At 39.1% G+C, this 14,510-nt stretch overlaps 1 protein-coding gene across 2 annotated transcripts in view; it reads right to left on the bottom strand.

The window, feature by feature from the left end:
• Positions 1-14,510, bottom strand: part of JAZF1 (JAZF zinc finger 1) — a 188,682-nt gene that overhangs the window by 80,113 nt on the left and 94,059 nt on the right. For both annotated transcript variants that reach the window (XM_034069756.1, XM_031045006.2), the window contains exon 2: positions 7,730-7,802. In XM_034069756.1, coding sequence (XP_033925647.1) covers positions 7,730-7,802 — 73 coding nt within the window. The remainder of the gene's footprint in view (positions 1-7,729; positions 7,803-14,510) is intronic.

The raw sequence follows: 14,510 nt of genomic DNA, 5'->3' as shown, positions 1-14,510 counted from the left end.
ATTGAGAACACTGGTACCCCATATAGCTGATAGCGAAATACCTGAACCCTTTTTTTTTTGTACAGTAAACATACAATCCTTCTGCGAGCACTGCTACTGCTTATAATCAGGTTCAAACATCACAGAAAAAAAAAGTCCTCCTTTTCAAAGCAAGGGACACTGGAGAATTTCTTTCCTTCCTTCCCAAATAAAGTTACCTGTGCAAGAGGCCAGTGTAGAAAGCTGGGAATTGAAATATCAAGGCAAAAAACAGTGACAGAAAGACAAGATGATTTTTTCATCAATTTCAACATGACACATTGACAAAAGATGAACAAATACAGATAAAGACAAGAACTTTAAAGTCCTGAGGATTTACACTGCACACACAGAGGCATATATATGCACACTTGCAAGGAATGATACTGACATGGTAATGCTTCTTTCACTTGATATTCACAAGACAGAATTCTTTCTGCCCCTGAGTTTTCCACATGAGCACTGCCAGAGGAAGCTAGTTACCTCTCAATTAAAAAAAAAAACAAAACCAACCAACCCCACAACTGAACCACATTCTTTCAGTGTCCTACATGTTTTAATTCATCATGTAATTTCTGAGCACAGCATTACGGCTTTTCCTTAAAATGCCAATCTGCTTTTTGATCTTTACTGTTGACATGAAATAAAAGAGCTGTACATTATATAAATCTATAGATCTAAGTTTTGCTTAGCTTGAGGCTGATAAAAAAAGAGAAAACAAAGCCAACTGCATAAATCCTTCTGAACCAAAAGGCATTCCCTTTTCCCTAACTTCCATTTCTCTACATCTTGTTTGCATTATCATCTGCAGTTTGTCGTGTTCCCTCTCTAAAAGAAGTCAAACAGCAGAGCGTAAAGGTACAGCTACATGAATAAAAACACATGATCTACTTGGTCACTGCAAACCTAAAAATAAGCTCAGACAGAAAAACATTATCTGGCAATTGACATGTTTCTTTGATCCCTTTGTTTCTGTGTTCTGTCACATGCATTCAATCCAGCAGCTACTGGAAGCACTGGCATACACCTTCAACGTGATGAGAATCAACAGTCTGACAGAAGTGCTGCACTTTTACAGAGCCATGATATTAAATTCAAATAAGCCAGTTACAGAAAGGAAACACAGAAAGGAAAAGTTAAATTTTAAGACAAAGGGCAAGACCTGTGGTACTAAGCACTATAAAATGCTGCAAGTCTGAACAGGTGGCACATCAATAGCTTATCAGATTCACTGCCTTGGATTTTTCTGCGCAGAAAAAACTGGTCTCCAGTAGGATTCCTAAAATGGAAACATCTTTCTTGTCTCTATCCTTGTGCTTCGTGACATGAGAATTAAGACAGTTTGTGCTATAGCGAAAAAAGGTTATGCTGACTTTTAGTTGGGGGGTTTTTGTTATGGATTTTTTTTTTCAATTCTGCTTTTCCATTCAGGAAGTCACATTAACTATTTTGAGATTAAACATCTATTTTTAAGGGGATATTTTTATGTTTATTTTATATAGCTTGTAATGTATAGTACTACTGTAATACACCTTCGAAGCTGAAATCTCAGGCCTGAATTAGAAAGACTTCAAGCCTGATCTTATGCTTACCAGGTGAATGATGCAGGGAATATTTATTTTATAGGAAGATGGTCACTGTTTCAAAATTGTTGCATTTTGCTTATGCTTTCTGGAAAAGCAGCCATTAAGAAAGCAAGAAAGGAGAAATAAAACCACTTTTCTCCAGCCCTTTGACTTCAAATTTTATTTCAAACTGTCTCCCAACAGCCATTCCAATGACAGTACACAGACATCAAGAGGTAAAGATGAGAAACGTCAAGAGGAGAAATGACATCCTGTCTCAAGTCAGTTAATAGTCGTATGATTAAAATGCTCCTAAGGGATAAGAAGAAACTGAATTTTGGTCTTCCACGCATTATTCAAACAACTTAATACTCACACTCTTACAAAAAAAGGAAGCAAAAGGATATGTACTGCTGCTGAGAAAATGTTCTACAAAGTCTTTGGGTGGCACATCCACTTATAGGGTGTGACCTCTGAGAAGCTACAGTCTTTCACTAGCTTCTTCAAATGCTGCTGATAGCTTATCCCAGGAAAATCTATCACAGCAGAACCACAGGAAAAAGCTGTGGATGCTGTTAGGTAGCTTTAACATAAATCACTATGTCTACTGAAAGCATGTCTAACTTACAACTAAATAAATACACAAAGTCAACTGTTAGAGGTAACCCACTAAACACATGGCTGAAGATAACCCTAGTGATAAAGAACAGATATGAATGGAAGGGGCCAATGGCAAGAAGGAACCTTGTATAGAAAGAGTAAGAAGTAATTTAAATTTCTATCCACCACTGATCATGGTACCTTAAACAAAAAGGCCAAAGAAATAAAGGACCAGTATCACATGGCTTGGATACTCTACTAAGAAACCACATGGATGTAGTCAAAGGTCACTGCCTCCAAACCAAAACATTCTTCTTGTTACTGCACCAGTAACATAATGCACACTAAATCTATGACTACCTAAAGACTTACCACTTTTTAAAATAACTTTCAAATGGTTGGCTGCTAAATGGTGTCGGCTGTTAATGTTAGTCCTGAAAAAAAAGCATACTAGCAGTAGAACCAGAATTAGTGAGCTGGACAAGACACAGGGAGTTCATAGTTGTTAGAAATTTACATGCAATTAATTCCTTTCACAAATGCATATATGCTCACAGGAATAATTCATTTTACTTGTAGTGGTGTTAAACAGGAAGCAGAGTAGGGGAATTTGTTCTTGAGAAGTCAATCACCACTGAAAGAAAAGGGAAATGGGAAGAGAAGCCTGGAGCCTACAGGAATTTATAATGGTAACAGTGTGGTAAAATCTTTCTAGTTAAAAATAAAATCTGAAGGGAGGTGCAAAAATGTTAGGACTGGCTGAGATGTGCAAGGACAATCCTGGACCATTCACCCAAGAATGCCGTCCAGTTCTGATCACAGGCTTCATTTATACTCCCAGTTGTGCACAAGAGTAAACTTTATAGACAGACAACAGCCTCATTCAAAACCTTTCCTGTATGATCTCAATTATCAGTAAAAAACACTATTAAAGAATCTAGAATTCAATGTAATTAAAAGAATTTTGGTAACTTTTTAAAGATTTTAAGATTACAATAATCTTTGCTTTCAACATTTCCTTAATGTAGCTATTATGCAATGTGCAGTAGAAACACTACATAATGAAGGTAGATTAATTTCAGTTGTAGGTGCATTCTAGTTTCCTTTTTTTCTCCACTGTGATGAAATTCTTTTAATCAAAGTGATTTCTGTATCTGAGCAAAATTCATTTTGTAGAATGTATTAAATGCACATTTGATTTTACTTTTTATGACACATGCTTTGAATAATACAAGTTACTATGGACTTCCCACCTTCAATTTTTTAGGTGAAAGAATTTACTCCAATATATTACGCTTTCTTCCTATTTCTGGTACTTACCAGCTCAAAGTTGCAATAAATGCTTTAAAAATTAATTGTAAGATTTTTAATTCATGAAGTTTTGGAATCAAGGATTTTTTACTCTTTTAGCGTTATCTTTATAGCTGAAGGAAGTATTTGCATGCCTCTGTTGTCTTCTCACTTGTGGTACTAATGCTGGGATTGTTTGTTTGAACCAACCCATTCCCACAACAGCTGCTTTCATCACCAACATGTAACAAGCAATATCCACATTAAAAAAATGTTCACATATGCAAATACTGAGGAGTCTCTTTCCATTAGACTCAACAAGCCTGAAAGCTTTGACAGTATGCTAAAACGCCAGGATAATACAGCAAACTCGAGGCTCATCGCCTTCAAAGTCCCAGACCAACAAGATTCAGAGGCACAGACAGCACTACGTAAGTTCCGATAAACAACAAGCAAAATTCATAGTCAATTAATTTAAAGCTAAAAATACAGTATCTAAGAAGAGGCATAAGCAATATTAATTATTGCTGCTAATCACTGCATTTTAATGCAATACAAAATCTAAAGTTTTCTTGATCCATATACAAAGGAAATACCTCTAGCAAGTACTGGAGGACGTTGGCCCAAGTGCTCATTTGCAACTACTCCCGGCAGATTACGACCAGTATCCCATTCATGTAGTAGAATCACAGGATCATAGAATAGCTAGGGTTAGAAAGGACCTTAAGATCATCTAGTTCCAACCCCCCCCCCCCCCCCCGCCATGGGCAGGGACACCTCACACTAAACCGTGCCATCCAAGGCTCTGTCCAACCCGGCCTTGAATACCACCCGGGATGGAGCATTCACAACTTCCCTTGGCCACCCACTCCAGTGCCTCACCACCCTTACAGTAAAGAAATTCTTCCTTATATCTAAGCTAAACTTCCCTGTTTATGTTTTAACCCTTTACCCCTTGTCTTATCATTACAGTCCCTAGTGAAGAGTCTCTTTCCAGCACCCTTGTAGACCCCTTCAGATACTGGAAAGGTGCTGAGGTCTCCACGCAGCCTTCTCTTCTCCAGGCTGAACAGCCCCAACTTTCTCAGCCTAGTAGCACCATCGAACTTCCTGCAGGGAAACTACTTCTATATTTATAGAATGGAAGCAGATGAACTGCATCTGCTTTGGCAGTAGTGTGTCTTACTCACTCCCAATTCTGACTTTTAAGACAGCAAACCAAAAATAAGTAGGGAACAATCATCAATAACTGGGGACTGCATTAAGGCTACACTAGTCTTTGTCTGAGAAAGGATTTGCGGCAATGCAGTCAGTGCCTGGTGCAAGTGCTTGATGTAGCGATAGTAAACCATTGAGACCTATAAATTATGTTTTATCCTCCAGTTTTAAAATTAATGTTATCTGTCTACATGAGGATCACACATTATGTAAGCTGCATCTGTGTGTAGTTACTGAAAGCTGTAATGGGTGTAGATCTCCAGCAGAGAAAGAGACAGAGCCTTACAGATTCAGCCACTGACAATCTGAAGGATGTTTCAGAGCTTAGAAGCACATACAATACTGCTGTATTAATATGCCTCAGAAAATAACCAGGGGTAGAAGGGAAATGGAAACAACATTATGTTTCAAATTGGAAACAAAGACTTCTGTACCCTTCTGTCTCTACTACTTGCTTTATGGATATTTTATCCTCCCAACTGTCAAATCAGAGAACCCAGATTTATGTTTTGTTTTACTTTGTTTTTTACCACTATGGCCACCATACAACTGGGCAATAGGCAGAGTATAAAGCATATGCACTTAATCTTTCTACCACAACACATATTAAGTGTACACCTTATCATATAATTCTGACAGTTCCTGAGAATCAGAAGTCCATATTTTCCCAGGCTTCATGAGAGCGTACGGCTCACACAGAACATATTGAATACACAAATCTACAGAGGAAGATTGTTTTAAGGCCTGGAACTCACAGCAGGAACTGAGTTAAGTTCAGTTCCACTTGGAAGCCATAAAAGCATGGGTTTAAAAAAAGTGCAGCAGTATCTGGTGTTTGATATCTAACAGTACACAACATGTTTATGACATGTATTAGGCTACAAAATCTGAGTTCATAGCCTGGGACAACAAAGCAGAACTTAGCTCTGGCATATGTAGAAGGAAATAGGAAGGCATGTCTTGTAGTGTAATGGATATTGCTGCTCCCTCAAGAGCTTAAGCTGCATAGAGCAGGTGGTTCAATGAAAGACATCAGCGCTATGGAAGAAATTAAAATACAATTAAAAGAGCAATTAAATAGCAGCTGGTTTAAATAAAAGTCAATTCACATTAGATTCTGCTGTAAGAACAACTCAATTCAGTTCTGCAGAATTATTTCTCAGAATTGAAAGGGTAAGAATGTTTGAACAAAACACATAGTGAGTAACTAAAACTGTCTCAGTCATACAGAACTTGCTTAAAAAGGATATCAAAACTGTGAAATTCAGCAGAGGTATCACTTTCATGCTCCCTTGAAAGTAGCCTCATTCCAAATTGGACAATCGAGTCTCATGGTATTTTCTGTGGTCTTACACCACCTTTTCCCTAATTTTCAAAAAATACTTCCCTCTCCTTCACATAAAGTAAAATAACCACAGGAGCAACAAGAGAAAATGCCCAAGTATATAATGGAAAGAGGGAAACACACCAACATACACAACAATATATCAAGCCTACATACTGAAATAAAAAATCCCAAACATTTTCTACAATGAATGAGATCAACAGAAAAAAAGTGTTAAAAACAGTCATGGTTAATTTCAAAATATGTTTTGAAAGGGGAGAACTGTCTCCAGGAAGAGCAGGAGTTACGTGCCAAGTAGGAAACCAATACCAGCTATTCTTAATCATCATAGTCTCACGTAGTGGAGAAAACTGAGTCATTTGACCAAGTGAACACCACTTCTTACTTTCATACCTCCAAGACCCCTCCCCTCCTCCCCCTCAACACCCTTCCTCTACAGCAAACACTATCCAAAGCCAAACGGTGGATGGATTCGGTGTTTGAAGAAGTTTATTGGATTGGGAGATTTTTCTGGGGGCTGGGTGGGTTTGTTTTAATTTTTAATATGAAGTAGAATTAGAAGAGTTTTGCATTATGCATGACCCATGATAGCTTTGAATCAACTGAGCCTATCCTAAATTAGATTTTGGGGTTAATCTTCCAGGCTTGCGAATTTGCATCTCATCCTCCAGACAGTAAAGATACAAAAGCAAACTGGTGTCCCATGTAAAAACAATCATCTCATACAGACTACTTTCCAAGAAGTGCATTTCCAAAATGCAGCTAACTGGAACTTGTAACCACAGTACAACTGATCAAAAAATCAGTATGATGTAAAAGAAGGGAAAATAACGAGAAATTATACTTCCTGCACAGCATTCATTTAGGATTAAAAGACAGCTTGGCAAACATATTGAAAAAGGGGCACTGTCACAAGGGAGGCTTGCATGGCACAAAACTTCGCCACCTTTCCCTCCCATGCAGTGTGCTCCATGGCTCACTCTCCTCCCAGAGGAAAAGTAAGCTAAGCTGCCTTCACTGAATTCTGCGATGTGCTTAGGTGAGAGGAAAAATAAAGAGCACCTCTCAGGCTACTCTTTACCATACACAGCCTGAGACACAAGCAGCCATCCCATTCCTCTATGCTGGAGTACTCTGGAGATTTTAGTTCTGCCATCAGTCAATAACTGAAAAGCCAAAGCTCTGTTATTTATTTGTTTTAAAAATTGGCTTTATTTCTTAAATTTTTCCAGGTTATGTAGAGCTGGTAAGCCAGATTTTTAAAGATATACAATGTGGATGAAAAACCTCAAGGTATCGTAAAGAATTCTTATGTATGGAACTATTATCAGTTAAATTCCACTTTTCATTTAAAAAAAAATAAATTCTTCTTCTCAACTCATGTTGAGTACAAGAAAGTAGAAAAATAAGCAAGTTTGTTTCGACTAAGATTTAGCTTGAACATAAAGGCTAAAACCTCATCCCCCAACTATTTGACTAGTGCAGCTGAAGGGCTCCTTGTGCCCTCTGTAAAACCGACTGAAAATTTTGTTAAATTTTAATTCAACTATCTTTCCAAAATGGGTGTTATCACAGTGTCATATAACATGAAACAAATCAGAGTGCATACATCAGCATACCATTTTAGCATATGCATAGACGCACATATTGCGCAAACCAAGATCAGTTATACCCAAAAGATAACCACACTTACCTGTTAATGTAACTTAGAGCAACATAGGTTGGCTGCTGAAGTTCTTGTTTCTCTAATACACGTGGGTCTGTATCTGGAATAAAAAAATACATGTAGAGAACTGAGTTTTCTATGTTGACTTTGAAACATATGAGACTATACTGCAAAACGAGATACAAAGTAGCTCAACCCAGTTTATCCATATAGTGTACATTTAGCACAGCACAATCATTTGCCCATTCATTTGTAAACAGTATTGTATGACTTTGTACAAAAATTTGAAACATCAACAGTAATGTAATTTCCAACTGTCACACAAGCTTTCACAATCCCCCTGATAAATACCAGTTTTCACTGCTTTCCATGATTAGAAGAATCAAGCTTTCTTCTTTTTTAATGTAGCTATTTCTAAATATGGTTGAGACATTTTGAGATGTTTCAAGAGCGACCAAATATCATCAGTTGGGACTTGATACTTCTGCATCTCCAAGTTTTGCTTTCTCCCTTCTCTACAGCTTATTTTCTGAAGCTCTCGATCAGAAAAGTCATACAAAAATGTACCTGGAAGCAAAATGCTTGCCAAGCTGAGCACTGCCCACCAAAAGCCCTGAAGCAAACACAATCCAATTCCCTTTCTCACTCAGATGAAAGAATATGTTCTCAATCACTGTTGGCGTTATCCTTTTCAGTTAAGTTTTGCTTTTATCTAAAAAGTAGTTGTCTTGATTTAAATTTCTGAAACCAAAACTAAGGGAGTATGCCCATAGTTTTCATATTCTCATTGAAAATAAGCAGATTACATAAGGCAGAAGTTCTTTACTGTAAGGGTGGTGAGGCACTGGAATGGGTGGCCCAGGGAAGTTGTGAATGCTCCATCCCTGGCGGTGTTCAAGGCCAGGTGGGACAGAGCCTTTGGTGACATAGTTTAGTGTGAGGTGTCCCTGCCCATGGCAGGGGGATTGAAACTAGATGATCTTAAGGTCTTTCCCAACCCTAACTATCCTATGATTCTATATATAGAGGTTTCAAATACAGCCTTGCCCTCCATTGTAGAAACGCACCTTTATGAGCTGAGCATAAACAATCTTCAAAAGTTCCCAATGGAAAATGTGCATCATGCCTGGGCAGATTACTACACTGTCACTAACAACATTTTATGCATTACTTTAAAAGGAATTCTGGGTGCAACTTCTGCATGTTAACTACAAAGAATACAAACTGCCTTTACTAAACTGCTCCCCATGGTACTATTGCTATTCATCTTTTATTTCTGAGAAGCATCTACTGTGTGTTGGGGGGGAGAAGCCCCAAGCAAAATTCATATTTCAGATTGTTCTTGCTTCATCCTACAACTTGAAGCACTGTTAAAAGCTCATTATCTAGACATATTTGTCTGACCTGATCAGTTGCTTCTGGTACTTTTTGTGGGTTTTGTTTTGTTTTCAAACCATTAAACGATTATTTTGAAATCTCTCTCTGCTGCCCTGCCTTAAGGAAGATTTTTAACTGAAATGCATGGGGACTGTGCTCAAGGTAGGTGCATTTGTTATGCCACTGTCCGCAGCAGATTATGTCCTTATTCAGTGAGCAGGGAATCCCCTGTCCCATCCCCTCAGAGCTCAGACTGATCCTATTGATCTTTCTTCTTACATCTGCTCCAGCAAAGCTTAGGATTTTGCTAACAGGCCTTTATCAGTACGTCCCTAAAGAGATAAGTACCTTTAAGGAAGTTCAGAGAAGAGGGATAAAAGCAGAAGTGCCAATCCAACCAGCAACTCCAAGCCTGTCATCCTTAAAAGGAGCAGACCTTGCTGGTGCCTGGGGAAAATCAGCAGTAATCACCAGCACACCATGCTCAGTATTAAGCTAACCAACGACAGCAAAGCATCAGCTATCTTCTGTGTTATCTTTGTAATTCACTTCTCTGAGGAAGTTAGGTTCAGGAAACAGACAAAGATCTTTTGCTTGCCTTTGTTTCTACAAAACCCACAGTCATTTAGCAGGCCAAGCACACAACTGCTGTCACAGTGAGCTCCCTTAGATTTACACCTTGGTGGTTCATGGCCTGCCGTGAAACTGTCTCAATCCCGAATGTCTGCAAAGCATTAATCCCAGCCAGAACTATCTCAGAAGTGCCTCAACTCAAGCCAAGGCTTAGTGGTCAAATCACTGCATTTTTGCTAATCCTGTCCTTAAATGGGATTAACCTCCATCTATAAACAACGGCCAAAGGAGACAAAATTGGGGCTGTTTTACATCAGTGCTGCAAGTAACTGTGGGAGAGGGCAAGGGAAAGTTCTAACAAAGAGTTCACCACCCTACCCCTGCTTGCCACTGGCTCACCATAATGCCACCTGAAGATGAAAACACAAAGACAAAAACCCCAAAGCCCCATAACACCTGGTGTCAAAGGAGCATGGTGTCAAAGGAGCATGGTATCAAAGCACAGAGCAATTCGCCTGCTGGCACCTGCACAGAGTCCCCACCTCTCAGTCACATGCTGCCTGACACACAAGGAACACACTGCAGACTCTGTTCAGTGTTTCTATCCCTTCCAACTCTATGTATCAGAGTTCACACGTATTTCCAGTCAATTGTGTTGTGTATCCCAATTCCACCAAAAAATAATCTAGGAGGTGGTCAAGAACATCTGTAAGAGCTAAATTCATAGCACTCAAAGTGCTTCACGTATTTTTATTCCTCCTGAAACCAGTTGTTGGGTTGCTAGTCATGAGAACATCACATTCAGTTCTGCACTATACAGAACTATACATAACACTATGGATACTATTTCTCTTACTCAGCTCTAGTAACAAAAGATAAAAAGAAGTACAGAAACTCCACTAGGGTCACCACAGAGCTCTCAGAGAACAGGAAAGAGTAGTGAACAGGCCAGCTGTGCCACAGGTGCCAGCAGCCCTTCCCCAGGTGGAGGGGCACGATGGCAGCACCACCAGCGCCATTACACCCACCTAAAACCTGCACAGCCTTGCTATCCAGGGCACATACATACTTGGCTCACCAGTGCTACCTTTTTTCTTACCATCTTAAAACACCACTGGTCTGTTCCTTCCCCCCTCCAGTCCCTCTTCCTCATCCTCTGACTCACCTCAGTGCATTTGCTCTCTCCTACCCCTTCCTAACCCCAATTCTCACTACCCATCCTGCCCATTCCTCTCCTCTCAAACCTGCCCATTGCTCTCCCCTCAAAATGTCCTGACATTTGAACAAGTTAAAAATCTCATGGAGATGTCGATAACCACTTGCTCACTCTTGTACCACACAACTGAATATATACACAATTCTTCCCCTATACCCTCTCCCCTGCAGCCTCTGATAGCATCCCTACAACCCTTAGGGTACTTTACTTCCAAATTAGGCAGTCTCTACTTACTTTCTTAATTTTAGTTAGCACACTTTGAAGTGCAGGGAAAATATACATTATTGTTAATAGCTACAGAAAGACCACAACCATCCCAGGCTTGCTTTAAAGGAAAAATAAATAAATAGAATTACAATAACAAGCATTTTTTTCATCTGTTTTCAGACAGCTGACACAGCTACAGTGAGATTAAACAGCAGTATTCCCTGATGCTGAACTTTCAAGCCTGGACTACCAGTGCTCTGGTTCTCTCACACCTAAGCACATTCGTACAGCCTCTAGCACAATTGTCTAACATCATGCATGCTGCCCAAAGCCACAGTCTCGGAACACGTTATGCCACTGACCAGGATGTTATGGATCAATCAACATTCCCAGCTGTTTGACTTTTGGATGAATAGCAGAGGAGACAAAATGGCCCTGTGTAATGTTAAATGTTTAGTTGATGTTTCCTCAAGCACCCATAGGCTGGTCAAATTCAGCCAGAAGTAGCCTAAACAGTTTCCAAACAGACACCTATAATTGATTAAACACTCACAGATGACAAATTTATTTCCTGAAAAACATTTAAGTACAGTCTAGGACTAATCTGAGCTCCCTTTCTTGTAAGAGAAACATCCAGACAGCACACACAAGCAAACTACAGATTTTGAAGGGACTGGTTGATTAGCATTAACTAGTTACCATCACTTCGTGAAGTAACACAGGCTACCAAAGACTTGCTACTTCATTAGTTTTGCTGTAATACTTTAAATCTGTTAGAACAAATTGCCATCCACTACACATTAAGAAGAAGAAAAGCACTATGTATTTTCTGTTTGGTTTGGGTTTTTTTAACTATGTCCTCTTATTTTACTGTGATGTCAGATTTTGAAAACAATGGTGTGCTGGTTTCAGCACAACAGCTGTTTCTTTATTTCTTTAATGAAATGTTATTAAAATAAATGTTATTTCATATGAACTACTGCAGGGTTTTGTTCTTTACTATTAAAAAGACTGAAGTGCGGGTGCTAACAACCACAAGAGTTACTCTAGGATAACATCTATAGGATTAGACACCTCCAATTTCTCAGATCCACAACCTGCTTCATACTGGGTAACCAGACCAGTAGTACAAATGTGTCATTAAGGGTAAGACCATCAGCTGCACTGTGCCACCGCTGAACTACTCAGATGAAGCCAGGCATTTTCTGTGGAGCATGTCCTGACAAAATGAATCATGGACTACTGAACCAAGCTACGATTACTGTATCAACTCACTCTGTGCAGAAATAACTTGCAGCTTTAAAACACTGCAAAATCCTAAGAGCAAATAATAAAAAAGACATGCACATCCCTCAGCCTTCATCAGTTATATGACTTGATTCAACATGAGCATTTCGGCACAAAATGACATGCCACATCTTCATTACTACATAATGGAGCAGTAAGTTTTGCCTTACAAGACACAAGGAAGTTATTATAAGCAGCTTCACATGAGAACTTCACTTTCATAAAGTCTCTGCATTTAAATCGCTGTGAAAAATCACTGTTGACCTTATAAAGGGCACACAGAAAAGTGCTAACAAGTTTCAGTGGCATTATTTCACAATCGCAAGCTTTCTTCTTACAGGGACTAGGAAAGGTCACTACCACTAGCAAAGTGGTAAAGACAGCCTCAGAAGAAAAGAAATAATGACTTAAGAGGTAAAATTTAAACTCCTATTCAATGTCGAGTATGAAGTGGCCAGTGCTCCTTTTACCCCACTGTGCCAACACTTAACAGGTGGAAGCTGAGGTCAAGATTGACAAGAGTCCAGGTACCTGAAGAAGGACATATGAATCCCTGTTCACATAACAAATGAAGCAACTGGATCGTCAAGATTTTTTGGTGGCTGTAACCCTCCAAACAGATTTCATGATGTTGTAGATACTACATTCAGGGGGTGGGGGCTGGAGGTTGGTGTCCATATCATAAAAAGACTTAGGTTTGAAAAACGTCTTCTATCAGTCATGACATTACTTAAATTTGCAACAAAAGCAAAAAGACGAAATTCCCCTTGCCAACTCAAGGGTGTTGTGTTTCTGTTTAATCTCAAAAACAGTAATAAAATTCCTTAAATGTTATGAAAATAATGCCACTGCAAAGGATTTTAAAGGCACTAAACCTCATATTTACAAGGACCAAGGACTTACAGTGTGATCTATCTCCCAAGTCACTTGGAGACATTCACAATAATCTTGCCTTTTCGTGCAACATCTCACTGAGGTGAACTGCCAACACAGGGGTTCCCCCCAGCCCACAACTGGCTTCGTCAGAAGATCCATACACATGTTCTGCTTCCCCACCCCCAGGTTCACAGAGTGCCTGTCTTGTATTTCACTTGGCCTTGAAACTGGCTGATAGAAGTCAACGCAGCTAGTTAATTAAAACCTACACTTCCCTTGAAACCAGCTCGCTTCACTAATGATGCCAAGGCAAACATTTCTGTTGGCTTCCTCAAAACTCCACAATTGTTCTTACATGGATGTAGCTTAAAAAGCCAGAAACAGATAAATTAAATGTTACTGGATGTTACTGGAAACTGTTTCCCTTCCAAAGCCTCCACTACAAGGAAGCCATTATGAACTTCAGTTTCAGTTCCAAAAGCAGTGTTATACATATCTTCTTATAAATTCAAAGAATAAGATTTTACACTTATTAACATGGTCCTCTAATTACATCTGTAATAGAATTCTTTTCCCCTCATCTCCAAAGAGAAGATGATGCTCTACACTTCAAACACAGAACATCGGAGAATAAATATCATGATTCTGCAAGAATTTTAAACCCCCCTGACTTAAAGAATATCTTTTATACTTATATACAAGTTTAAGTTCTTTCCAAGATCAAGGTATTAATGCCACAGAGACAGATTTATCAAAATGCGTGAAACAGATCAGATACTTAACTGTTCCACATTTCCAGATTAAGCTCTTATTAAACAGAAGACTAAGGAAGCTACATGCAGGCAAGTACAACAAGAAAACACTGTACTGATTTCAACTCTCACAGTTTCAACGAACACTAGAGGCTTCAGGATATTTTTTTGGTAGTACAAATTTTCCCGTTTGGTCTATCCCAGAGTTGCAAAAATTGCTCAGCTGCAAACAGTTTATATCCCTGTCAAATTGCTCCTAAGTGCATGAAACCATGAAAAAAACCTAAAACCTGAAAGACAGGCCACGTAAATATGACAAGGTGGTCAGGAAATTGCAGTCTTTTTGGCCCACTGGCATACAGCTCTATTGGGCTGACAGTGCTCTACTGGCACACTGCTGCTGCTCAGATGTGCAACTGACTCTCTGTAATTGTCGCATTACTGCAGAAAGCATAAGGAGTCCAAAGCCAAAGTAAAGCATCACATGTCACAGTCAACAGTTTAAACTACCGTGGACAAA

Source organism: Melopsittacus undulatus, chromosome 1 (assembly GCF_012275295.1).
Source record: "Melopsittacus undulatus isolate bMelUnd1 chromosome 1, bMelUnd1.mat.Z, whole genome shotgun sequence".
Lineage (NCBI taxonomy): Eukaryota > Metazoa > Chordata > Aves > Psittaciformes > Psittaculidae > Melopsittacus > Melopsittacus undulatus.
Note: the sequence above shows the minus strand (reverse complement) of the source record. Positions and strands in the feature narration are given on the sequence as shown.